Source organism: Dasypus novemcinctus, chromosome 5 (genome assembly GCF_030445035.2).
Source record: "Dasypus novemcinctus isolate mDasNov1 chromosome 5, mDasNov1.1.hap2, whole genome shotgun sequence".
NCBI lineage: Eukaryota > Metazoa > Chordata > Mammalia > Cingulata > Dasypodidae > Dasypus > Dasypus novemcinctus.
Window position 1 is genome coordinate 130,419,080 of NC_080677.1, and position 25,584 is coordinate 130,444,663.

The following is a 25,584-nucleotide window of genomic DNA, read 5'->3' on the forward strand; positions in this document are numbered from 1 at the left end:
TGATTAATAAAGTTGTGTTTGAGCCTAGTTATAATAATTTAAAATTCATGGTCTGACACCACAATTCCTTAGAAGGATAATATCAGAAATTGCTACATCTGGATAGATTTAGCCTAGACCTACTATTGTGATGGTAATTCTAAATTAAACTTACCTTTCTTTATGGTTTTTCCATTCAAGCCTCATCCTCCTGTATGCTTGCTTTTGTGATGGTAATTCTAAACTGAGTTTGCCTTTGCACATTGTTATTTCAGGACTGGCCTCATTTTGTAGCATGGCAACTTCTGCCCCCTATGGTTCAGGAGAAGGCAAATTTGACACACCCCTGTCTCCCATCTTTCCACTGCTTTCTCCCATGATTATCCAGGTGTGGGCTAGATTGCTGCCTGGGGGGATTCCCCAATCTCAGGGTTGGACATCCACCTTTCCAGTCCAGCGGCCACCAGAGTCCTGTTATCTCTGAGAACTGGGGAGTGGGGACCTCCCGTATTAAGTGTCAAGAATTCTGAAAGCAGCAGGTCATGAGGAGAAACCAGTTTTCCCTGAGACTCAATGACCTCAGTGAGTATACACTGGAATTAGTGTTGCTCATCCAAGGTCTGTCAAAGTCAAAATGGGAAATAAGCAGAGCTCCAAAGAAAAAGAAAATGTCATAAATTGTATTTTAAAGCATTGGGAACAATTTGGTTATAAGCCAATAATTAAAAGGAACAAAATTCTTGTGCAAAACTGCATGGCTATAGTACAAATTAATTAGAACTAGCCCTCAAAGAGACCTTTTGAATATAATGTTATTTTACAGTTAAACTTATTTTGTAAGAGAACAAAAATTATAAGGAACATTAGTGAGTTGTGTCTTTCTGTGTCTAACTATTTGTGTCAGCATGTATTTTCATACATTGGGATGCTAATTAAATTCTTAAAACAATGCTATTCAAATTGTTAAAAATTGCCAGGTGTAGCAGTTTGATATTATTGATCAATTCCAAAAAGATATATTGGATTATGATTGTAAATTGGTCTTTTCCTCTGGGCATATTAGAGTGTATTGGATTCAGAGGTTTTACTTTTACTTGATTAAGGCCTTGATAAGTAGAGTATTGCATCCCCACCCCCTTGGAGGGTGGGGACTCACAGAGAAACCACACTGCAGAGAAGGGAGGTTGGAGTTTTGAGCTGGAGCCCAGGATGTAAGCACACAGAGGAGCAGAGCAGCTGAGCCTGGAGAGAGTTGAGCCCTGGGGAGAGAGACCAGAGGCAGTTGCCTGAGAGTCTACAGTTGGACTTGTGAAGAGAGCAGGACAGCTGAGCCTGGAGAGAAACAAGTTCTGGGAAGAGAGGAACCCCAGAAGCCTGAACTCTTGGCAGCCATCTTGCTTCAACATGTGGCAACAGACTTTGATGAAGGAAGTAACTAATGCTTTATGTCCTGATAACTGTAAGCTTCTACCCCAAATAAATACCCTTTATAAAAGTCAACAGATGTGTGGTATTTTGTATCAGCACCTCTTTGCCTGACTAATACACCAGGGAATTAAGAATCATAGTTTGTCCTGTAATTCCCCAATTTAAACCTTTTAACAGCCTTAAAATAAGAATAATTAATAATCCAATTGTTGAATTTCAGTTAGTAAAGGAAAAAGTCCTTGAAAACTATGGAAATATCTTTTCTAAATTATAATTAAAACACATTAAACAATTATAATATGTTCCAGAACCTAAATGTCAGTATTCTTTTAAAGTGACTCACAAGTTCAGAGTTTTATTAAAGAGATTTTAGCCGCCTGTGAAGGAAGGAAAAAAGAACATTTCTTGCATAAACAGTAATTGTTTCCATTTTACTTATCTCAGGTGTAATCTCCCTAGGTTTATAGAATACCAATTAAATAAATTAGCATGACATTTATTAAATCTTTAAGATGATGAAAATTATAAGTTCATGTTTAAGGAAATATAGATCTGTCCTAAAGTGAAATGACTAAATTTCACAGACCAGAATGAGGAATATAAGACAAAACTTAATTGGATAAAGTAAATTTCATTGGTTGCTTACTGTAATTTAATAAGCTTATTTATTTTAAAAAATTATTTATTGAGCAGTTTTATTGAGAAATATTCATATACCATATGATCTATCCAAAGTGTACAATTGATGACTTTTTAAAAAAAATATTTATTACCACCCACCCTTGCCACCTGCACTTGCCTTCTGCTCTCTGTGTCCATTCTTTGTGCGTTCTTCTGTGTCTGCTTGTCTTCTCTTCTCGTCTTCTCTTTAGGAGGCACCAGAAACTAATCCTGGTACCTCTGACTTGGGAGAGAGGCACTCAATTGCTTAAGCCACCTCAGCTCCCTAGTCTTCTGCGTCTCTCACTGTCTCTCCTTTGTGTCCCTCTTTGTTGCATCATCTTGCTATGCCAGCTCTCTGTGGTGAGGGCCAGCTTGCCTTCACCAGTAGGCCCAGGAATCAAACTCAGGGCCTCCCACATGGTAAATGGGAGCCCAATTGCTTGAGCCACATCTGCTTCCCTAATAAACTTATTTAAAGGTAAAGTAATGAGTCTATGTGTTTATGGTTAATTATTGTCTAATCTGAATTATTATTAGACAATGATTGTCTAATCATTGTCTATCTGAAGTACTTAAATGGCTAATTCCAGGAAATTATTATTAAATAGAAACCTAATTCGATAGTATCTTCATAACAGAAAATCTTGTCAGAGGCCACCTCAATCTGCATATTAAAGTGGTGGTAAGGTAAGATAACCTTAATTCCATTGGAAATCTTAGATTTTTATAAAATAATGGAGAAAGTAGTTTTTCCTGTACTCCTAAAATAAAATACCCGTTAATTAACATAATCATGGTAAAAGTATAGAAGTAAAAAGTAAAGTACTAAATAGTTAAGTTCATTTGATACATTATAAACTTCATTAGAAGTACTTAGAAAGTGTATAAAAAAGGAAGACTTCAGTATTGTCAAACTCTCTTGTACATTCAAACCAACCCCCAAATACCCTGCATAGTGCCTCTCCATTTGAGTTATTGTCTAGGTTGGTCATTATGACCCCCAAAACTGTTAAGGTGTCTGCCATATCTCTGGTTATTCTCCTGAAGTGGATGGAGGGTGTGTTGCAGTTTCTGACTCCTGCAGCAGCTGGTGATGGCTTGATATGGCCAGATATATGATGGACATTTCCTCCAGACTGTCTCTGTTTCATAGTGCCGAAGAGTGCTATGCACCAGGCTGGCAAAATACTGGAGACTCTCTCTAGGATTAATGTTGCTGCAACATGTTGCCTGTGTGAAAGACATACCAAGTGGAGAAATAATGATCAGAGTAATGTAAGTAGAACTTAAACAAATACAGTTGACATTATGCCCTGCTGCCATGGAGAGACAACATGTATGGTACTGTACACTTGGACCTTAGATCTATTAATTGCAACTCAAAGAAAAACTTGTGCATTAACTAGTATTAAGTGCTGTATCTATATACCTGATGAATTCAATGTCTCTTCTGTTCTAGATTATATGCAGAGAGATATTGAACATGTTAAAAGCCTTGGTAAACTTTATTCATTTTCTAGTTAATGAACGTGCCTATAAGATAAAGGAATGGCTCTCTTAAATATTGTCTTTATTTTGCTTTCCATATGCCTATCTTGTTGCTGCCTATATTGTCTTTGTGAGGCATACCTCTTCTATGAGGCATATCTCATACCTCTTCTAGCTGTCCTAGGCATAACCATTGCCTTGGGAACTGGGGTTGGCAGTTTATGCCAAACCCAGAAGGTCTATCGCAATCTCTCCCTAGAATTAACCAACAGCATAAAAGAACTCAAGGAATAAAGCTGCTTCCCACCAACTTTGGGAGAATGCAGACTCTGGAGGTACCTGACCTTTCTTACTTTCATGGTACAGTATGTCATGGCTGGTCCCCTTTTTGGGCCTGCTTACCACCATCTTCTTTATCCTTTCAGTAGGGCCATGTATCTTAAATTCTAAATTTATTTCTTCTAGAATCAGTGCCCTTCCAGAACAAGACATTAGTCATGCAGGGATTTCATCCAGTTCCAAACATGGTGCTGGGCCCTTCTTCCCTCAGCCTTAATAGACTAGCCAGAGGGTTTTACACTCTGTCAGGCAGGGACAAGCCTCCTAACCAGCAGGAAACAACTACAGAAGAATGGCCATCACCCTTCAGTGCAAGATAAAGGATATAAACTCTCTGAGGGTGGATTTGAGGCAGATTAGTATAAGGAACAAGGGAAGAAAAGGAAAGACATCCTGTCACAGCTGGGACATGACATGAGCCACACTCTGGGGTCAAGGGGGAGCCCCAGATATCTCCAAACAAAAGACCCCCTCATTAGGTCCCTGAGAGGTAACAGGCAGGGATCGTAAGGTTGTTTCCAATTTTTAAAAAAACATTTTAAGTAACATTGTCATGAACAGTGTGCTTATCAAAGGGGCTTTGCTGTCCATGCTATGATTTTCAAATTTTGTAACATCTTAGGGACAGTACTGATAGTGAATGTTTACTTTGCTCCAGGTACTTATCATATCTCACTTAATATCTGTAACAGCCAGAGGGATAGGTACCATTGTTATCCCCACATCAAAGGTATGCAAACAGAGGTCCAAATTAGTTGAATGACTTTACCTAGGTTTTCACAATTAGTGGTAAAACTTTGATTTAAACTCAGGAAGGCACTCATACTCAGTTCTCTTTGACTCCAGGGCCCTTGTTAATAGCCACTAAATCATAGTGTTGTTTTTTTTATGGAGGCACCAGAAATTGAACCCAGGACCTTGTACATGCAAAGCTGATGCTCAACCATTGAGCCCTGCTGGGACCCTTGATTACACTTATACTCACTTCATTATCTTCCTAGGAGTCCATTTTTCTTTCACACAATAAATCAGGTCCCCTAGAGACCAAAATTCACATCAGCTTTATCCCACTGTCCCTCCTCACCCAAAGACTTGGGGTGTCCTTCCTTAAATAGGGACAATGAGGTGGTTTGTGATTGAAGGTCAGCAGAAGGAGTTATAGGAAATAACAGTTGCCAGTGAAAAAGGTCCTTGTGGGTGTCTCCCAAGAGCAAAGGTATCCAGTGGGACCTGGATGTTGGGGTACACATACCTATACAACATCTGTAATGTGCAGAATTCCCATACATCACCTCACCACCAACACCTTACGTTGTTGTGGAACATTTGTTACAGATTATGAAACAACATGATCAGACTATTACCACTAGCAAAGGTCCATAGTATACACTTGGTATATTTTTTCTATACATCCCCTAGTATAAACACTATGGAATAGTACTATATATTCATTATAGTTCATGAGAGAACACTCTCATATTTGTACTGTTAACCATAGTCCATCTTCTACCACGTGGTTCACTATGCCTTGTACATTCTATCCAAAGTGTACACTCAGTGGCTCTCACTTTCATCAGAGTTCTGCAGTCATTGCCCCAGTAAACCTTGGACTGTTCTCTTTAGACCAAAAGATAAAAGAAAAATTCCCATACCCCTCATCCCCATGAAGCAATCCATTTAGGAAACTCAGGAGTGTTCCAAGAAGACAGGAGCCCTGGGTGTGACTGCCAGGAGCAATTGATTAGATTACGGCACTGCCTAATGGGTGGTGAAGTGAATGGCTGACAGTGAAGTCTCCTGCAATACTTTACTTCTTAGCTTCTTAAGGAGTCAATACAATGGTTCAGGACAATCAATGCATTGTTAGAGCCTTGGGTGTGGCTGGTCATGTGAAAATTTAGTAATAGAGAAACTTATTTAGGTTTTCTATTACTTAGCTGTACATTATGAAGGTGTCTGGCCCAAGCTATTCCATTTTTAATTTTAGAAAGATTTTGGTGTAAAGGAAAAAGATTAGATGGCAATTTCCTTAGCAACAGGATTCAGAAGTGAGGAGTGATTTTCACATTTATCAATTGTTGACACCGAAGTCCTAGGACAAGTGAGAGGGACAGATAAAGATTGGCCTAGAAGAAAAGGAAGAGAAATGACACAGGAGGCTTGTAGATCTAAGAATAGCTGTGATGACAGTTTTTTTGCGGTAGAGGTTTTATTGTGTTAAGCTCAAAAGAGCTCAAAGAACTCTTCTCAGGGGTCTTTGAGGCCAAGGCTTTGTTCCCACATGTTGGCTCCCCTAGAATATGGAGTTTAGGGCAGCTTCAGTCCCTATTGTCTTTCCCCCTCTGGAACCATGAGGACAGCCTAGGACGCCAGGGGCAAACTAGCAAACCATGGCATCTGTATTGGGTAATAAGGTGATCTGAGGCCAGAAAGAGCTAAACAACTATGAGAAGGGTGAAGGCCCCAGACACTAGACATTTGGAGAAAGTCAGAGAAGACTTGAGAGGAAGATGGAGGCAGCAGAAGAGAAAGATTAGAGATTATACTGTGGGCAAGGAATTTCAGAGTTTGAAATTTTGGAGGTGGGACAGGTTCTAGCGATGACCAGGTCCAAGGTGAGTTCTTTGGACAAAGTGACTCTGAGATCAAAGGACTGAGGGGTCAGGGATGGGAAGGATCATCGAGCTGAACGCAAAAGACACCAAGCATAACCAGAAACAAAGGCCTGGGGAGGGTGGGTGGATGAGCAGAAACTAAAATCAGGGCTTATGGTGAGAGTGCTTCCTAAAAGCTGCGAAACAATAGTGATGAAGATTGTGAAAATGGAAAGTGTGAACTTTTGAAAAGGAAAAAGTTATTCAAAGAAGCAAGGCAGCCAGAGGGCAATGGACAGGTAAGCTGCCTTGTCTTGTGAGTGAGACAAGTGGGAGAGGTGTTCCAGAAGGGCCGATAACAGTTGGACAAGCTGACCAGAGGAAAGGAGAGAAGGATGCCGATGTCAATCTCTCAGGTGGCCTCCAGATGCTGGACCAGCCTCCCAGGACATCTTCTGAGAGGCACAGGGAGATAGGAAGGAGGGGTGAGTATGCTATAAAGAGATGGATGTTTGGATCTCAGAATTGCCAGTGAGTCCATGGGCTTCCATGAATTAGAAGTTCTACATTCCTTATTTTTCTGGGCTAAGAGCATGACTGGACCAGAACTTCCTATTACCCCTTCCAGGTAATTGCTCTTCTGTACTGGTGCCTACAGCCATTGATTGAGGGTGGGTAAGTGGGAGGTCACAGGGCTGCAGAGTTTTGGAGAAGAGAGGGTAAGGTGGAAAAGAGATGTGATGACTGTGTTTCCTAACTGGAGCTCAAAATCCCCCACCTCTCTGCCTTCTCTCTCTAGGTAAAATACCAATCTCTTAAAATACTGCCTTCAATCCAGGCAACCACCAAACTGTTTTCTGTCACCACAGATTTGTTTGCATTTTCTAGAATTTTATATAACTGGCATCATACCGTATGTACTCTTTTTTTGTCGGGCTTCTTTCACTGAATATAATTTCTTGAGATTTTTCCCCATCGTGTGTATAAACAATTCATTCATTTTATTTGTGAGAAGTGTTCAATTGTATTCATATACCACATTTGTTTACCCTTTCACCTCTTGATAAACATTTTAGTTGTTTTCAGTTTTTGACGATTACAAATAAAATTGTTGTGAATATTCATGCACAAGTGCATACTTTCATAGAGGAGGCCCAGAAAGACAAGCCCTAGCTAACTTACAGCTGAATTTGGGAAGAAAGCAGAACAGCTTAGCATGAAAGAGGAACATGGGAGGGGAAGGCAGAGAACAGGCAGATGGCCTGCCAATCCTGTTTCAACACGTCACAACTGACTTTGGTGAGAAAACCTTTCCTACTGTGTCTCAGGTTGAACTTTCCAAGGCCTCGGAACTGAAAGCTTTTACCCCAAATAATTACCCTTTATAAAAACCGACAAATTTCTGGTACTTTTCATGGGCAGCCATTTGGCAAACTAAAACACTGCCAAAAATTTTTTTAAGTGGTGGTACAATTTTAGATTACCATCAGCAGTGTATGAGGGTTCTGGTTACTCAACATCTTCACCAACATTTGGTATGGTCAGTCTTCCTGATCTACATTCTAATGGTAAGTAGAGTATATTGTGGTTTTAATTTACTAAAATTAAATTTCCCTAAATACTAATGAAGTTTACCATATTTTTATATTTTTATGCGCTTATTGCCATTATATATATGTATACATATATATTTTGTGATCTATCTGTTCAGATATTTGTCCATTTTTTTCATTTTCATTGTTTATTTTCTTATTGCTGAGTTTTGAGGGTTCTTTATATATTATGGGTACAGTCCTTTATGAGATATATGATTTGCAAATATTATCTCCCAGTCTGTGACTCATCTGTTCGTTCTCTCAGTAGCATTTTTCAAAGAGCTAGAGTTCTTAATTTTGATAAAATACAATTTATCAAGTTTTTATTTTATGAACTGTGGTTTTGGCATTGTTTCTAAGAAATCTTTGTCTAACTGAAAGTCACACCACCAGCCTTCAATCTCTGAAAGAATACTGATTTTCTTTAGCTGTTGGAAATAACACAAAGCAATCAAAGTTTATGAGATTTCTTATGTATAATCCAAAATATTTCTGTCTCATTGTATGACAATGCGAAAATCACAAGTTTTTACACAATATAAGGCAGCAACAACAGCAACCCTTGAACATTTTGTGTAATAAAAGGGTAGAGGTCCCTCCAATCCTGTCATCTTTTCCAGCTGCTTCTCTGGGCACTCCTTCTCTACAACTCAATCAAGATGAAAACTGTCTGGCCCTACACTGCTTTCCTGAGTAATATGGAATTTCACCTATGCTTAGTTATGGTTTCTTCTCCATAATCACAATTAACTAAAAACAATGTGAAAAAAAAAAAGTCTTGAGGAGATGTCATCAGCATGGCAGTATAAGAGTCTCTGGAAAAGTCTCCCCTCAGAATCAACTGAAAAAAGGACAAATGCCACTTTCTCAGAATTCTGAAGGATGATTCCTACTGGAGAAGATCTTTACAATGCTGATTTGAAAAAAAGAAAAAGAAAAAGAAACACTAAAATTAAGTAGGAAATTTACATCCTTGACCTGTCTGTTCAGACACAACCCTCACTTGGTCCTGCACAGCTTGGGAGGTGCCCTGAGGCAGCACAGTCCAAATCCCTCCTGTAATAGATACAGACCATAGTGCCACTTAGAGCAGCGAGTTAAACCCCACACATATGCAGGCACAGGGATCCAAGTCTGCAGAGACCCAGGGCAGAACGCAAATGGCTGAGGAGTGCCTCATACAAAATTGCCCCCAGGAGAAAAAAGAGATCTTAGCAGAACTGTGGGCAAGAGGTGCACACACTTAATCTAGTCTCTGTTTGCTGGACTACCTAAATGAAAAACGTACCTTTATGGATTGACCCCATCTGGCTCCCTGGGGCAGGATACCCTAAAGTGGAAGAAACTGGAGGCAGAAAAGCATCACAGAAAACAAGAAGTGGGGGAAACTGAACTGTTTTAAGTTAGGAAGGGTCAGAACAGAAAAAGTATAATGAAAAAGGGGTAGTGAGAGAGGAGGGAATTTAAACAAACCATAGGAGCTGGGAAGAAATGCTGCACAAAAACAAATAGATGAAAATTCCTGGTGAAGGTACAGAGGAAAGGAAATTTCTCATGGAGGTGAAACAATTGCACACAAAGGTCAATCTTAAAAATTGTACTGTATATACAAGGCAAGAGTCATATGAAGAAGAGCTGAGAAAACATAGACAGTTAAACATAGACTACTCTACAGATCCAGAATAAATTGGACCAAGCATCAGAGAAGAACCTTAACACAAAGCCAATCAACAGTAAAAACCCTAGGCAAGGGGAAGCAACTTACCTTCAGAGATAACACATCCAAATAACCAGATGCCCAGAAATCAGCAAAAAAATTATAAGCCACACTCAGAAACCAGAAGGTATTGTTAAATCAAGGGAACAAATTAAAACTTCAGAGGAGGCACAGAATTTGGAACAACTAATCAAAGAAGTTCAAACAAAGCTCCTAAATCAAGTCAAGGAGATGAAGGAATATATGGGTTGAAATCAACTAATGGTGTATCTAGAGCTAAAGGATATTAAGAAGACAATTATGGACATAAAGAAGAATTTGAAAGTTTAAAAATAAGCATGACAGAAATCATGGGGATGAAAAGCACAATAATGGAGATTAAAAATACACTAGTGGCATATAACATCAGATATGAATAGGCAGAAGAATCAACAAAATAGAAGAAAGGCAATTGAAAGCATACAGTCAGAAGAACAGACAAAGAATAGAAAAAATTGAGCAGTGTCTCCAGGACTTGAGTGACAGCATGAAGCATACAAACATATGTATCATGGATGTCCAAGAAGAAGAACAGAAGGGAGAGGAGCAGAAAAAATATTTGTGGAAATAATGGCCAGAACTTTCCTAACACTTATGAGACATAAATATATAAGTCCAAGAAGTGCAGCATACTCCAGAGAAAACCCTGATAAACTTACTCTGAGACACATACTAATCACAATGTCAAATGCCAATTTAAAAAGGCAAGAGAAAAGAGATTTGTTACATACAAGGGATGTTCAATAAGACTAAGTGCTGATTTCTCCTCAGAAACCATGGAGGTGAGAAGGCAGTGGTATGATATGTTTAAGGTACTGAAAGAGAAAAATTGCCAACCAAATATTCTTTATCTGACAAAACTGTCCTTTAAAAATGAGGGAGAGTTTTAAAATATTCACAGATAAACAGAAACTGAGAAAGTTCAGCAGCAAAAGACCTGCCCTACAAGAAATGCTAAAAGGAGTACTGCAGGTTGAAAGGAAAAGACAGGCAAGCATGGCTTGGAGTGGTGTAAAAAAGTGAAGATCTTCAGTAACGGTAACAAAAAGGGTAAATGCAAAACTCAATAGTGGGGAGCAAATGTAAGTTCAATCCCCAGTACCTCCCCCCAAAACCCAAAAAACAAAAAACCAATAGTACTGTATCCTCAATGAATAACTCTACTTTTTAATTCCTGTGAGAGTCAGACCACAATTGAAAAAGTCATATTTCTTGATTATGGACATGGAAAATATAAAGAGGTCATGTGGGACAAAAATAGCACAAAGGGGGAAAATAGAGTGATACAGGAGTAGAGAACAGGTATGCTGTCGAAACTAAGTCTTTTCAAAATAGTAGGTTATTGAGGTAAGTTTGTGTAATGCAAACCCTAGGGTAATACAAAGAAAGTGCTTTAAAAATATACAGAAACCAAAAACACGAGAAAGGGATCAGTCAGATACATTACAAAAGATCAACTACACAGGCTTACCCAGTATAGCCAGTAACATTAGCTAGCCCACGCACTACTCTAAGGAAAGCAGCAAACTACAAGACACTGAATTGTATCTGCCTCTTATTTCCAACAGACTTAAACTTAACTTTTGCTCACACACACAAAAAAAGCCAGTAAATTTTTATTAATCCTTTTTTAAAAGTTAATATAAAATTATAGCCAAAAAAAAGGAACACTGAATTTTAGTAACACAGCTGGAATCATCTGCAGTGGTGAGAGAAAAGATTTAATTTAGTTGCTTTTCTGTGGTTGCTGGTTGTTCATTAGTCTCACAGTAATAGAAGTGGCACATTTTTTCAAAGAAACCGAGAAGCTACCGGAGGTTTAGTTCTAACTAGCGGCAGCCCAACGTAAACCAGGGATCTTGTGCCATCCCATTCTTCAAAACTGGGAATTACTTTTGGAGAATGTGCAATGTTCAATCTTTAGTGTGACAAAGAGTGACAAGCAGGAAACTTATGTACTCAGTGAAAGTAGCATGTTTGTGTCTAAGAGATGTTTCATTTTGAAGCCATGTGGTGCCATTCTCTTACTGAAAGCAGTGGTTCTCCTGTTGATGCTTGCTAGGGATTGCAGTGGGTTTGACTCAATTCAAAGTTTTTTAAAAAAATCAATTTTATTGATATTTATAAAGCATACTGTCCATCCAAAGTATAAAATCCACCCAAGGCATCAATGGTATTTGGTATAATCACATAGTTGTGCATTCATCACTTCAATCAATTATTAGAGTATTTTCATTATTCCAATAATAATAAACAAAAAAAGCTCTACCCCTTAATAATCACCTCCCAATCTTGCTATGCTTCCAGTGCCTTACATAGCTGCTATTCTGTTTCTGTCATTCTAATTTATTTGTATTTATATTTTGTATGGATGGAGTCAAATGATATGTAGTACATTTTGTCTGGTTTCTTTCACTTAGTATATTTCCTTTGATTTTTTTTTTTTTACTCTTAATGGAAGATTATTACCCTATTACTACGCACTACTACCCATAATTTGCTTTGGTTGTATTTTTGCCTGATATTAACATCTTGTAACATTAATGTATATTTGTTCAGTTTCAAAGAAAAACCCTTAGAGTCTTATATATGCTCAATTACCCATATTCATATTTCACATGAGGTTTTGCTATGCTATACAGTTCCACAGTACATTTTTTAGCTTTCCTTCTAGTAATGTACATGACCTTAGACTTTTCCTTTCAACCACTGTCATTCCTATATACAAGCACTGCTATTAATAGTTACAAACACTATTACGTGATTTCACCATTTCTACTCATTTCCAAAGATTTACAAACAACCTTTATACCAATTCTGCACAGATTAACCCTCAACTTTCCATTCTCTAACCTCATTCTAATTTCTGGTGACCTATATTCTAGTTATTAACTCCATGAGATTGCACCATATATCTAGTTCATAATAGCTCATTTATACAGTATTTGTTCTTTTGTGTCTGGTTTGCTTCACTCAATATGACATCCTCCACATCCATCCATGTTGTCTATGCTTTGGGACTTCACTTCTTAACAGCTGCATAATATTCCATTGTACGTGTACACCATGAATTCTTTATGCATTCATCAGTTGATGGACACCTGGATTGTTTCCATCTCTTGGAAATTGTGAACAGCACCAATATGAACAGATGTCTGTTCATGTCACTGCTCTCAGTTTTTCAGGGTATATACCTAGTAGTGGTATTGCTGTGTCACATGGCAAATCTATATTCAACTTCCTTAGGAATTGCCAAATAGTCCTCCACAGTGGCTGTACCATTCTACGTTTCGACCAACAGTGAAGAAGCAATCCTATCTCTCCATATCCTCTGCAACACTTGTAGTTTTCTGTCTTTTTTTTTTTTTTTTTTTTTTTTATAATTTTTTTATTTTTTATTGACTTTGTAATAATATTACATTAAAAATATATATGTGAGGTCCCATTCAACCCCACCCCCCCACCCCCCCTCTCCCCCCCCCCCAACAACACTCGTTCCCATCATCATGACACATCCATTGGATTTGGTAAGTACATCTTTGGGCACCTCTGCACCTCATATACATTGGTTCACATCATGTCCCATACTCTCCTCTATTCCATCATGTAGGCCCTGTGAGGATTTACAATGTCCGGTGATTACCTCTGAAGCACCATCCAGGGCAGCTCCATGTCCCGAAGATGCCTCCACCTCTCATCTCTTCCTGCCTTTCCCCATACCCTTTGTCCATTATGTCCACTTTTCCCAATCCAATGCCACCTCTTCTATGTGGACACTGGATTGGTTGTGTCCATTGCACCTTTATGTCAAGAGGAGGCTCAGATTCCACCTGGATGCTGGATGCAATCCTCCCATTTTCAGTTGTAATCACTCTAGGCTCCATGGTGTGGTGGTTGTCCTTCTTCACCTCCATCTTAGCTGAGTGTGGTAAGTCCAATAAATCAGATTGTAGGTGCTGGAGTCTGTTGAGGCTCAGGATCTGGCTATCACATTGTCAGTCCAGAGATTCAAATCCCCTAAATATATCTTAAACCCCAACATTAACTGCACCTCCAGCACATTAGCATGAAAGTCTTATGAAGGGAGATCCCATCTGAGTCCAGATTCATCACACATAAACACCATTTCCAAAGAGGGGCCATCTGCCCTGGTAGTTAACCCCATCAGCCATGACCATAACTCCCATGGGTCTCTTTAGCCCTCAAAGGAACCAATATCTGGGGGTTGTATCTGCTTTATCTGTCTCTCTGACTCTGCTCAGTTGTGCATGAGGGCAAACCTTCTGCCAGCCTCCAGACTCTTTTTTAGAAACTCGTAGCCATATAAACTCATTTCTCCTTTCCATTTCCCCCTTACTTTAGGTCAAACAGCATTTTAAAGTCATGGTATTTTATGTAGACATGGATATTCTGCTGATCCGCATTGAACCTTCCGTATAAGGTCATTTTCCAGTTGCATCATCAGTTGGTAGTTGATAGTGGTCCCTCGTTGCCAGGGAGGCTCATCCCCGGGTGTCATGTCCCACGCTGGGGGGAAGGCATTGCATTTACATGCTGAGTTTGGCTTCGAGACTGGCCACATTTGAGTAACATGAAGGCTGACAGAAGGAAATTCCCAGGCACAAAGTTGCTCTAGGCCTTGTTATTATTTTGGGTTTATCAGCTCACAAGCATAGTCATTAGTATCAGGGGCTCACTGTTGAACCCTCACTCCCTCCCGGTCCCCACCACTGTACCTGGGAGACTGTCGCTGCTCCCCTAGGGACCACGACAGAGCACCACTGGCCGGGAACCCAGTACCCCCCCTACTGTGGTTTTTAATTGTTGCCACTATGAGTATATCCAAACATTACCATGCACCCTGGACATATGTTCTGTACAGCTCCCTGTCAGTCATATATCATCTGTCATTGGTATCCCATACCAGTATCCCTCCATTGCCATTGTTGAAACACTCTGTGATCCAGAACTCCCCGAAATTTGAAGCCCAATATAATGTCATGGTCCCTTACTAGGGAATGGCATATAGCGATGAGTTTAAAGGATAGATAAAGAACTTGGATAAAGTTAGATAAAGAACTTAGATAAAGAATGTTGACTTGAAAAAATTCCACATCCTATTTTTTTCTTTCCCCCCCCCCCCTAATTGTTTTCTGTCTTTTTAATAGCAACCATTCTAATAGGTGTGAAATGATATCTCATTGTAGCTTTTATTTGCATTTCCCTAACCACTAGTGATGCTGAATACTTTTTCATATTTTTTTTTGCCATTTGTATTTCTTCTTTGGAAAATGTCTATTCAATCTTTTGCCAATTTCCATTTTTATTGTTGAGTTGTAGCATCTCTTTATTTCTCATGGATATTAAACGCTTATCAGAAATGTGATTTCCAAATATTTTATACCATGGAGATGGATGCCTTTTCACCCTTTTGACAAAGTCCTTTGAGGTGCAAAAGTGTTTAATTTTGAGGAGGTCCTATTTATCTATTTTTTCTTTTTTTTCTCTTGCTTTGGGTGTAAGATCCAAGAAACCACCATCTACCACAAGTCTTGGAGATGTTTCCCTACATTTTCTTCTAGTAGTTTTATGGTCCTGGCTTTTATATTTAGGTCTTTGATCTATTTTGAGTTGGTTCTTTTATAGCGAGAGAAATAAAGCTTGTATAGCTTTCATTCTTTTGGTTATGGATAACCAGTTCTCCCTACACTATTTGTTGAAGAGACTGTTCTATCTCAGAAAAGTGGACTTTGTAGGCTGACCAAAAACTGGAGGACTGTTTGGTTAAGTACTTGCTTCCCATGTATGAGATCCTGGGTTCAATCCCCAGTCCTCCTAAAACAAACGAACAAACAGTTGGCTATCTATTTCTGGGCTCTCAATACCATTTCACTTATTAATGTGTCTATCTGCTGTTTTGGTCACTGTATCCTTGTATGTTTCAAAGTCAGAAAGAGAGAGTCCTCCTACATCACTCTTCTCTTTTAGGATTTTTTTTTTCTATCCAAAATAATTTGGTAATTGCCTCTTCTATTTCTGTGAAGTAGGCTGTTGGAATTTTGATTGAATCTATGTTTATTAACATCTTCACAATATTTAACCTTCCAATTCATGAACACAGAATATTTTTCCATTTGCTCAGTCTTCTTTGATTTCTTTTAGCAGTATTTTGTAGTTTTCTTAATAAAGGTCCTCTACATCCTTGGTTAAATTGATTCCTAGGTATTTGAGTATTTTTGTTGCTAATGTAAATTTGATTTCCTCTTCCCCCGCCCCGCCCCGATTTCCTCCTCAGATTGTTCAATACTCATGTATAGAAACATTACTGATTTTTGCATGTTGATTTTGTACCCTGCCACTTTGAGGAATTTGTTTATTAGCTCAAGTAGCTCTGTGTTAGACATTTCAGAACTTTCTAAATATAGGATCATGTCATCTGCAAATAGTGAGAGTTTTGCTTCCTCTTTTCCTATTTGGATGCCCTTTATTTCTTTTTTCTGTCCAATTGCTCTAGCTAGAACTTCTAATAAAATGTTGAAAAATAATTGTGACAGTGGGCACCCTTGTCTGGTTCCTAATCTTAGAGGGAAAGCTTTCAATATTTCCCCACTGAATATGATGTTAGCTGTGGGTTTTCCACATATGACCTTTTTCATATTGAACACCTTTCCCTCTATTCCTATCTTTTGAAGTGCTTTTATCAAGAAAGGATGCTGGATTTTGTCAAATGCCTTTTCTGCATAGATTGAGATGATCATGTGTTTTTTCCTTCAATTTGTTAAGGTGATGTATCTATTAATTGATTTTCTTTTGTTGAACCCTTGCATACCAGGAATAAATCATACTTCATCATGGTGTATAATTCTTTTAATATGCTATTGGATTCTATTTGCAAGTATCTTGTTGAAAATTTTTGCATCTGTGTTCACTAGAGAGATTGGGCTGTAATTTTCTTTTCTTGTATTATCTTTATTTGGCATTGGTATTTAGGGTGATATTGGCTTCATAAAATGTATTGGGTAATTTTCCCTCCTCTTCAATTTTTTTGGAAGAGTTTAAACAGGATTGGTGCTAATTCTTGAAATATTTGGTAAAATTTACCTGGGATGCTATCTGGTCCTGGCTTTTCTTTTTTGGGAAAGTTTTGATGACTGATTCAATCCTATTAAATGTAAATGGGTTGTTGAGTTCTTGTATTTCTTGCAGATTCAATGTAGGTTGTTTGTGCATTTCTAGGAATTTGCCCATTTCATCTAGATTGTCTAGTTTGTTGGCATACAGTTTCTTATCATATCCTTTTTTAAAAAAAAGAGTTATTTATTTATTTATTTCTCTCCCCTTCCCACCCCGCCCCAGTTGTCTGTTCCCTGTGTCTATTTGCTGCTTGTTCTTCTTTGTCCACTTCTGTTGTTGTCAGCCGCAGGGGAATCTGTATTTCTTTTTTTGCGTCATCTTGCTGTGCCAGCTCTCCGTGTGTGTGGTGCCATTCCTGGGCAGGCTGCACTTTCTTTCACGCTGGGCGCCTCTCCTTACGGGGCACACTCCTTGCGTGTGGGACTCCCCTACGCAGGGGACACCCCTGCGTGGCAGGGCACTCCTTGCGGGCATCAGCACTGCGCATGGCCAGCTCCACACGGGCCTGGGGTTTGAATTGCAGACTCCCATGTGGTAGACGGACGCCCTAACCACTGGACCAAGTCCGCTTTCCTCTCATCGTATCCTTTTACAATCCTTTTTATTTTTGTGGGGTCAGTTGTCACATCCCCCTTTCATTTCTGAATTTATTTATTTGCATCTAGTCTCTTTTTTTTCTTGTTATTCTATCTAAGGGGTTGTCAATTTTATGGATCTTCTCAAAGAACCGGCTTTTGATTTTGTTGATTTCTCTATTGTTTTATTACAAGTGTGTTTTGTTCTCAACTTCACTTATTTCTGCTCTAATCTTTATTCTTTCTTTCCTTCTGCTTGCTTTGGGATTGGTTTGCCATTCTTTTTCTAGTTCCTCCAGGTGTTCAGTTAGGTCTTTGATTTTATCTCTTACTTCTTTTTAAATATAGGCATTTAGGTCTAAAATTTCCCTCTCAGCACTGCCTTCCCTGTATCGCATAAGTTTTGATAAATTGTGTTCTTGTTTTCATTCATTTTGATGTACTTACTATTTTTCTTAAAATTTTTCTTTGACCCACTGATTGTTTATGAGTGTGTTGTTTAGCCTCCACAGATTTGCAAATCTCCCCCTTTCCTCCCTATTACTGATTTCCAGCATCATTTCATTACGATCTGAAAAGGTGCTTTGTATAATTTCAATCTTTTTATATTTATTGAGACATGTGGTCTATCCTGGAGAAAGATCATGAGCACTTGAGAAGAATGCATAACCATTGATTTGGGATGAAACTAACTGTATATATCGATTAGGTCCTGCTCATTTATCATATTGTTCAAGTTCTCTGTTTCCTTGTTGATCTTCTGTCTACTTGTTCTATACAGTGATGTGAGTGGTGTGCTGAAGTCTCCAAATATTATTATAGAGAGGTCTATTTCTCCCTTCAGTTTTGCCAGGGTTTGCCTCATGTATTTTGAGACACCCTGGTTAGGTGCATAGATATTTATGACTGTTACTTCTTCCTGATGGATTGCTCCTTTTATTAATATATAATGACCTTCTGCATATCTTATATATATTTTTGCATTTAAAATCTGTCTTGTCTGATAGTAGTATAGCTACTGCAGCTCTATTTTCTGTTTGCATGGAATATCTTTTTCCAACCTTCCGCTTTCAGCTGATTTGTATCCCTCGATTTAAGGTAAGCCTCTTGTAGTTAGCATATGGATGGCTCATGTTTTTTTTTTATCCATTCTGTCAATCTCTATCTTTTGATTGGGGAGTTTAATCCATTCACACTCAATTATAGCACTGTAAATGCATTATTTACTTCCACCATTTAATTATTTGTTTTTCACATCTTATTTTCATCTGTCTTTTGTTCTTTTGATTATTCTTTCTGATAGTCTTCCCTTCTACACTCTCCTCCAACCCTTTCTCTCCTGTCTTTTTCTTTCAGGATGTAAGTCTCTTTAATTCTCCCTGCAATGCTAGGTTCTTTTTTTATGAATTGTCTTAGTTTCTTTTTATTGGGAATATTTTAAACTCTCCTTCATATTTGAAGAACTATTTTGCTGGATAGAGATTCTCAGCTGACAATTTTTCTCTTTGAGAATCCTAATTATATCACACCACTGTCTTCTTGCCGTCATGGTTTTTGGTGAGAAATCCATAGTCTTTCAAGGGCAACCCTTGTATGTGATTATTTGCTCGTCCCTTGTTGCTTTCAGAATTTTCTCTTTATCTTTGGCATTTGGCATTTGATATTCTGGCAGATGTGTCGTGGAGTAGGTCTATTTGGATTTATTCTGATTGGGGTACATTGTGCTCTTGGAAATGTAAATTCATTTCTATCACAAGAGTCTGGAAATTTTCCACTATTATTTCCTCAAATACTCTTTCTATCCTTTTTCCCTTCTCTTCTCTTTCTAGAACTCCCATGACACATATGTTGCTGTGCTTTGTGTTGCCATTCAACTTACTATACTCCCGTTCAACTTTTTTCCATTCTTTTTTCTCTCTGTTCTTTCTTCAATTTTAGCTGCTCTGTTTTCTGCATCACTTTTTCTTTCTTCCTAGCATTTCGAGTCTGCTGTTGTATGCTTCTAACGTGTTTTTGATTTCACCTATTGAGTCTCTCATTCCCATAAGTGCTGTTATTTTTCTTTTTCCTTTTTTTTAGGAGGTACTGGGGGTTGAACCCAGGACCTCATATTTGGGAAGAAGCGCTCAACCAACTGAGCTACACCCTTTCCCCTGTTATTTTTCTGTTCAGGTTTTCAAATTCCTCTTTGTGCTCACTCCAGTGTCCTCTTAATGTCCTTTAGCCATATTGTTTTTCAACTTGTTGATTTGATTTTGGAGAGTTGTATGAGCCTTATTGATTTGTTATCTCAAATCCTGCATCTCTTCTGGGACTTTGATATATTCCTTTGCTTGGGCCATATCTTTCTTTTGTGAGGGGGTATGGCTTGTAATTTTTGCTGATGTCTAGGCATCTTATTATGATGGTGAATTTAATCTGATGCTTAATTTCTCTCTTTTGTGTAGGGATTTAGTGACAGGAAGCTGTTACTTCTATTTTTTGATTCTTGGTTCAACTTTTTCTAGATCTTATCCCTGTTTAGTTGCTCAAATCCTGACCATGCACCCAATGATGATGAGTTGCAGACCTACTTCCAAGGGTCTTGGACTGTAAAGGCTGAAAAAGCCTCATTTATTTACTTTAAATTTCCTCACATGTACTTCCTTCATCTGCCACAAGAGGTGCTCTTTAGCTGTCCTCTAAGTTCAAACCCTGGTTGGAATGTGTTCACTGCAACCACAATGAACAACAATGTGACAGAGGATCCTGCCTCAAGGCTATTCAGAGCCTTACAATTCAAACTTTCACAGAGGCTGTTCTCCCAATTTTGCCAGCAGCCCCTCCTTTTACCTGGATAGGAAATAATTCCACTCCTAAACATTCTAAACAACCAGTCCTGGTCAGTAGGGAGGGTTTGTGAGAGTTGGATCTCTTTCTTCCCTTGCCAGCTCCCAGTGCAAAAAATGCTACAGCCCCACCTGGCCTGGAAAGTCTCATGGGACACAGAAGACCAATTTTGTTAGCCAAAAGCTAAATCACCCTTAGACTGCATCCTCCTCTCCCCATTCCTGGGGAGGTGGACCCCTGCACCACTCCCATCTGTAGCTGCTTGCTAGAGACTGAAGAATTCAAAGCTGTCTGCTCTGAGGGTTGGGGGATGGGCACAAGCAGCTGCAGCTACAGTTTTTACTCACATAGCTTTTCCTGTTGAGATTTTTATCCTTTTCTTGTCTCTCTTCTGGGTGGTATCCAGCCTTTCCCTGGTGCCATAAATACCAAAAACATTTTTGAGGTACTGGGGCTGAGGATTGAAACTGGAATCTTACATGTGGGAAGCCAGTGCTCAATCACTGAGCCACATCAGCTCCCTTGAGTTAGTCTTTTCCTTTGTTTGCTTGTTGTTTTTGCTTTTAAGAGGATCCAGAGACTGAACCCAGGACCTCCCATGTGGGAGCCACATCCAGGCACTAACATTTTTTTCTGGCCATTTCTTCCTGTCTTCTAGCTATTTTTCTGAAAGAGAAGTGAGTCCTTTGTCTCTCTAATCCTTGATCTTCCCAGAATTCCCAAAGATTCTTTTATTCTCCTAAGAATTTCATGAAGCATTTTCACCAAGGGTACCCACACTGGGTTTTTCAAGTAGAAATAGAGTTTTTAATGCAATTTTTCCAAATGGAGCAGCATGCTATATGGGATATATGAATCCTGAGTTTTGGTACTTGTATACTCTGCATTTCCCAGAGAGTCATTTAAGGAGTCAGTCAGATCTTACCCTGGAAACTCTGATGAGTGAGCTTGACTCAGCAGTTATGTACCAGTTCTACATGAAAGATGGTGTTACCACAAAGGATGTCACTCATTAGAGTGGAACTTGTGGCCTGATACCAGGTTCTGTCATTGATGCCACACTGTTCCATCCTTGTGGGTATCCGATGAATGGAATGAAATCAGATGGAACTTATTGGACTATTCACATCACTCCAGAACCAGAATTTTCTTATGTTTGCTTTGAAATAAAATGAAGTCAGCTCTCCTATGATGATCTCATCAGGAAAGTTGGGGAAATCTTTAAGCCAGGAAATTTAGTGACCAACTTGCTTATAAATCAGAGGTCTAAATGTGGCACAGTGCTTTCCTCACCCCAGACAACTGACAGTTTTAAACATCTTAATTGCCAGAGTGCTATATTCAATGATTACAACTTTGTTTTTACCAGCTTTGCTAAGAATAGCAACAGTAGAGTTGATTAAGAAAAATGAAAAACAAACAAAACACAAAACCGAAACAGAGAATACACATAGAAGAAGGTGGTGACTGCTTTCTAGATACCAGGGGCCATGCTTTCCATAACCACCACTTTGTAGCTGCAGGAGTCCCTAGTTGTGATCATAGTGCAATCACTGTGAATTGTTGTACGTGTTATTATATCATGGAATTAGATGTCTTCCATGAATGCTCTCTTCTGTGTTTAGGTATTCTATGCCACTCACTGTGAAATTGAGGTGCATGTAGAAAAAATCTTTTACTGTATGAAACTTTATAATGCTTGTGAAAAAAAACCCTCAGTTTTGTTTATGCTTAGTATAATATTTCTCCAGGTATCATCCAAAATTCCCCACAGACAAGGCTTTCGTTCTCATTAAGTGTTAGTCTCATCCTAACCATCTGGGACTGTTCTATTAAATTGCTGCCTGAATTTTATATCTAGTTACCTCCAGTTTCTAGAATATATTCTCTACTAATGTTATTAAAACGAATTTCATACAGATTTTTAAAATTTTTTATTTTAGATTTAATGGCTTATTTATTTGTTACTCTTAGGAAGTCTTATTTTTGACTGGACTCAGACTTTGAGGTAGAAGCTCTCAGAGAGGACAGCCTCCATCTCTTGGCAATCTGTTCTTGGCATTTTTCTTTGGCCTCCTTCATTCTCTCGGCCAAAAGTTTAGCATATTCTGCAACCTCTTCCTTATTTGTCTTGGTACACTGTTTCTTCAGGGCAATAGGCCTATGTTTATGTTGCAGGACCCGGGGAGTAACAAGATGCTGAATCTTGGGTGCTCTGGTCCTGGGTTTCTTACCTTCTTTGTTCAGACGTTTTCTCACAACATACTGGTGGACATCATCTTCTTTAAAGAGACTGAAGAGTTTGTGGATTCTGCTGGCTCTTTTGGGTCCCAGGCGACGAGGCACAGTAGTATCAGTTAGTCCAGGAATATTCTTCTCTCCTTTTTTTACAATAACCAAGTTGAGAACACTCAGATTGGCATCCACAACACAACCCCGAACAGATTTGCGCTTTCTTTCTCCAGTGCTCCTTGGTCTATAATACGAATGTCCCTTACTCAGTAAGAGGCGGACACGGCCATGGGTCAAGACACCCTGCTTCATGGGGAAACCTTGTTTGTCATTTCCACCACTGATTCGGACAACATAACCCTTCCACTCTTCGTCCAGACCATCAGCAGCAACTTCCGTGGCCATATGCTTTTCATAAAAGATACGAAGTTTGCGTTCATCGTCCACTTCAATGAGCTTCTGGCAGCCAGCCGCTGGGAAGATGTTCAGCTTCATGCTAAAGCAGCCGACTGCCTCTGAGAAGCCACAAAAAAAGCCAGATGTTTTTTTGTAACAAAAATTAAAGTTTTACTTCCATAAGTCAAGTTCTCTTAAGAAAAAAAGAGCTCAGCTATACCAAAAGGGAGGCTGCAATAAAAGGAGGCAAAAAAAAAAAAGACATGACATTGAAAACCAAAGGACAAAATGGCTGAAGTAAATACTGCCTTTACAGCAATAGCACTGAATGTTAATGGAGTAAATTCCCCAATCAAAAGACACAGATTGGCAGAATTTATAAAACAGCATGATGTAACTATATGTTGGTCAACACAGTTAGGCCTGTTTGAAAGATGGACTAAAGTTAATAGTAGAATAAAAATATTCTTTCATGAATTATAACAAATATACCATACTAATGCAAGGTGTTAATAGTGGAGTGGTAGGAAGTGGGCGTAGCTCAGTGATTGAGAGCCTGTTTTCCATGTATGAGGTTCCAGGTTCAATCCCTGGTACCTCAAAAAAAAAAAAAAAAGTGGTATATAGGGGAAAAATACACCCTAATGTAAACTATGGACTATAGTTCATAGTATAATTTTTTTTTGTAACAAAGGTACCACACTAACATAAAGTGTTAATAATAGGGGGTTATGTGGGAACTCTGTATTTCTTGCACAATTTTTCTGTAAACCCACAAATTGTCTAATTAAAAAAAACTTTTTAAGATGTCTTTTGCCACAACCCCAGTGTCTCTGTGGTTTCACCTCTCCCATGGACTCTGTTTCCTTAGTATCCTCTCTCTGTTTTTTCTTTCCTGTGCTGCCTCCTAAGGGGCCAAGTCTAGTCAGGGGCTGCTCTTTCCTGCACTGATGTTCTGTTCTAGATTACTGTTTTTCAGAGCCCTGGGAACTCATCCTTGGTTCAAACAAGTCTCCTTCCCACATGGGAGCTAGAGAGTAGGAACCCAATGTTATGTGGGAGCAGAGGATTTATGGGGGGTGGGGGGTGGGAAGAGATGATGGTGCAGCTGGATGGATGGAAGTCCAGGTGTGGCCTAGGAGCCAGCCAGCGGCTTCACTGCAGAGTTTCTGCCAGAGGAAACTTGCCCACCCAAGGCTGAAATGAACTTAATATAGCCTGTGCATAAATTCAAAATTGTATCCAAACTTATTTTATATCCAAATATGCCTAGAAAGTCAATTGAGAAGTATAAACTCTTGTAGTTGGATATTCAGGGAGGATGTAAGCCAAATGTGCTAAAAGCCTACCTGGAATGTGGGGGGTTCGTGCTAAAAGCTGACTTGAAATGTGGGGAATATGTGTTAAATCAAGTTTACCTGGAGGACATAATCTATCTAATACTCAGATAAAACACTTGAAGAAACTAACAAAAAGTCTTTTTGCATACAAGAACCGTTTGTCTCCCCACTCTTATTTCCTCTGTATAAAAGGGACCCAAAAATTCTATTCAGGGCTCGGTTTTTATTAGGACAGAAGTCTGGCTGGTCGAAATAAATCAACTTCCTTCTCAGAGTTCTCGTGTCCTGGCCTTTGATACTGCATATAACCGACTTCTCTACAACAAACTGAATTGCCAAGGAGAGGTTGCCAGGACACCCAGCTCACAGACCAGTTCCAGCTCCTTCAGCTGTGCTGTCCGGCTGGTTTGCCACCCACTTCCCTGCAATCAGTTGGAATTAAAAACATCAAACTCTTGGGTCAGTTGAGGAAGGCTCTGGTCAACTCTGGCAAGTCCCAATGGCCTTGAAAAAGGAAAAACCCCATGTCAGTTGGCCTTACTTTGGAGTTTGTGTTTCTGTGTGATGGAGCTGGACTCAGATGTGATCTTTGTCCACAAGCCTCTCCTGTTACTTTTACCGGAACTGTAGTTAGTGCTGCAGTTTAATGTATACCCAGGGGACCTGAATCTCTGGACTGATCATGTGATAGCCAGGCCCTAGGCCTCAACAGACTTGCAACTCCTACACTCTGGTTTATTGGACTTACCCCACTCAGCTAACATGGAGGTGAAGAAGGTCAACCACCACACCAGGGAGCCAAGAGTGCCTGCAACTGAAAGCAGGAGAATTGCATCCAGCATCCATGTGGAATCTAAGCACACTCTTGACATAGATGTGGAGTGGACACGGCCATTCTAGGGTCCACAGGATGGAGGAATAGAGAATGGATTAGAGTGGACTTACTGATATTCTATTCATGAACTACTGTGATTAGTAATCGAAGAAAATGTGGCATTGGTGTGGAGAAAGTGGCCATGGTGGCTGCTGGGGGTAGGGAGTGGGAGAAAGTGATGAGATGTGGCGACGTTTTCGGGACTTGGAGTTGTCCTGGGTGGTGCTGCAGGGACAATTACCGGACATTGTAGGTCCTCCCATGGCCCACTGGGTGCACTGTGGGAGAGGGTGGACTATGGTGTGGACCATTGACCATGAGGTGCAGCGGGGCTCAGAGATGTATTCACCAAATGCAATGAA

The 25,584-nt window shown here is 39.3% G+C and overlaps 1 protein-coding gene and 1 pseudogene across 1 annotated transcript; one reads left to right on the top strand and one right to left on the bottom strand.

Moving 5' to 3' along the window:
- The first annotated feature begins 11,731 nt into the window (after positions 1-11,731).
- Positions 11,732-21,783, top strand: LOC105745304 (S-adenosylmethionine decarboxylase proenzyme 1-like; annotated as a pseudogene).
- A 533-nt stretch (positions 21,784-22,316) lies between these two features.
- LOC101425440 (small ribosomal subunit protein eS6-like) lies at positions 22,317-23,107 on the bottom strand. Its single transcript, XM_058297565.2, has one exon. The coding sequence runs from the start codon at positions 23,105-23,107 to the stop codon at positions 22,361-22,363; it is 747 nt and encodes a 248-aa protein (XP_058153548.1). The 3' UTR covers positions 22,317-22,360.
- Positions 23,108-25,584: the final 2,477 nt, after the last annotated feature.

Coding starts and splice junctions, on each gene's coding strand:
- LOC101425440 (XM_058297565.2), bottom strand. CDS start 23,107: ATGAAGCTGAACATCTTCCCAGCGGCTGGCTGCCAGAAGCTCATTGAA.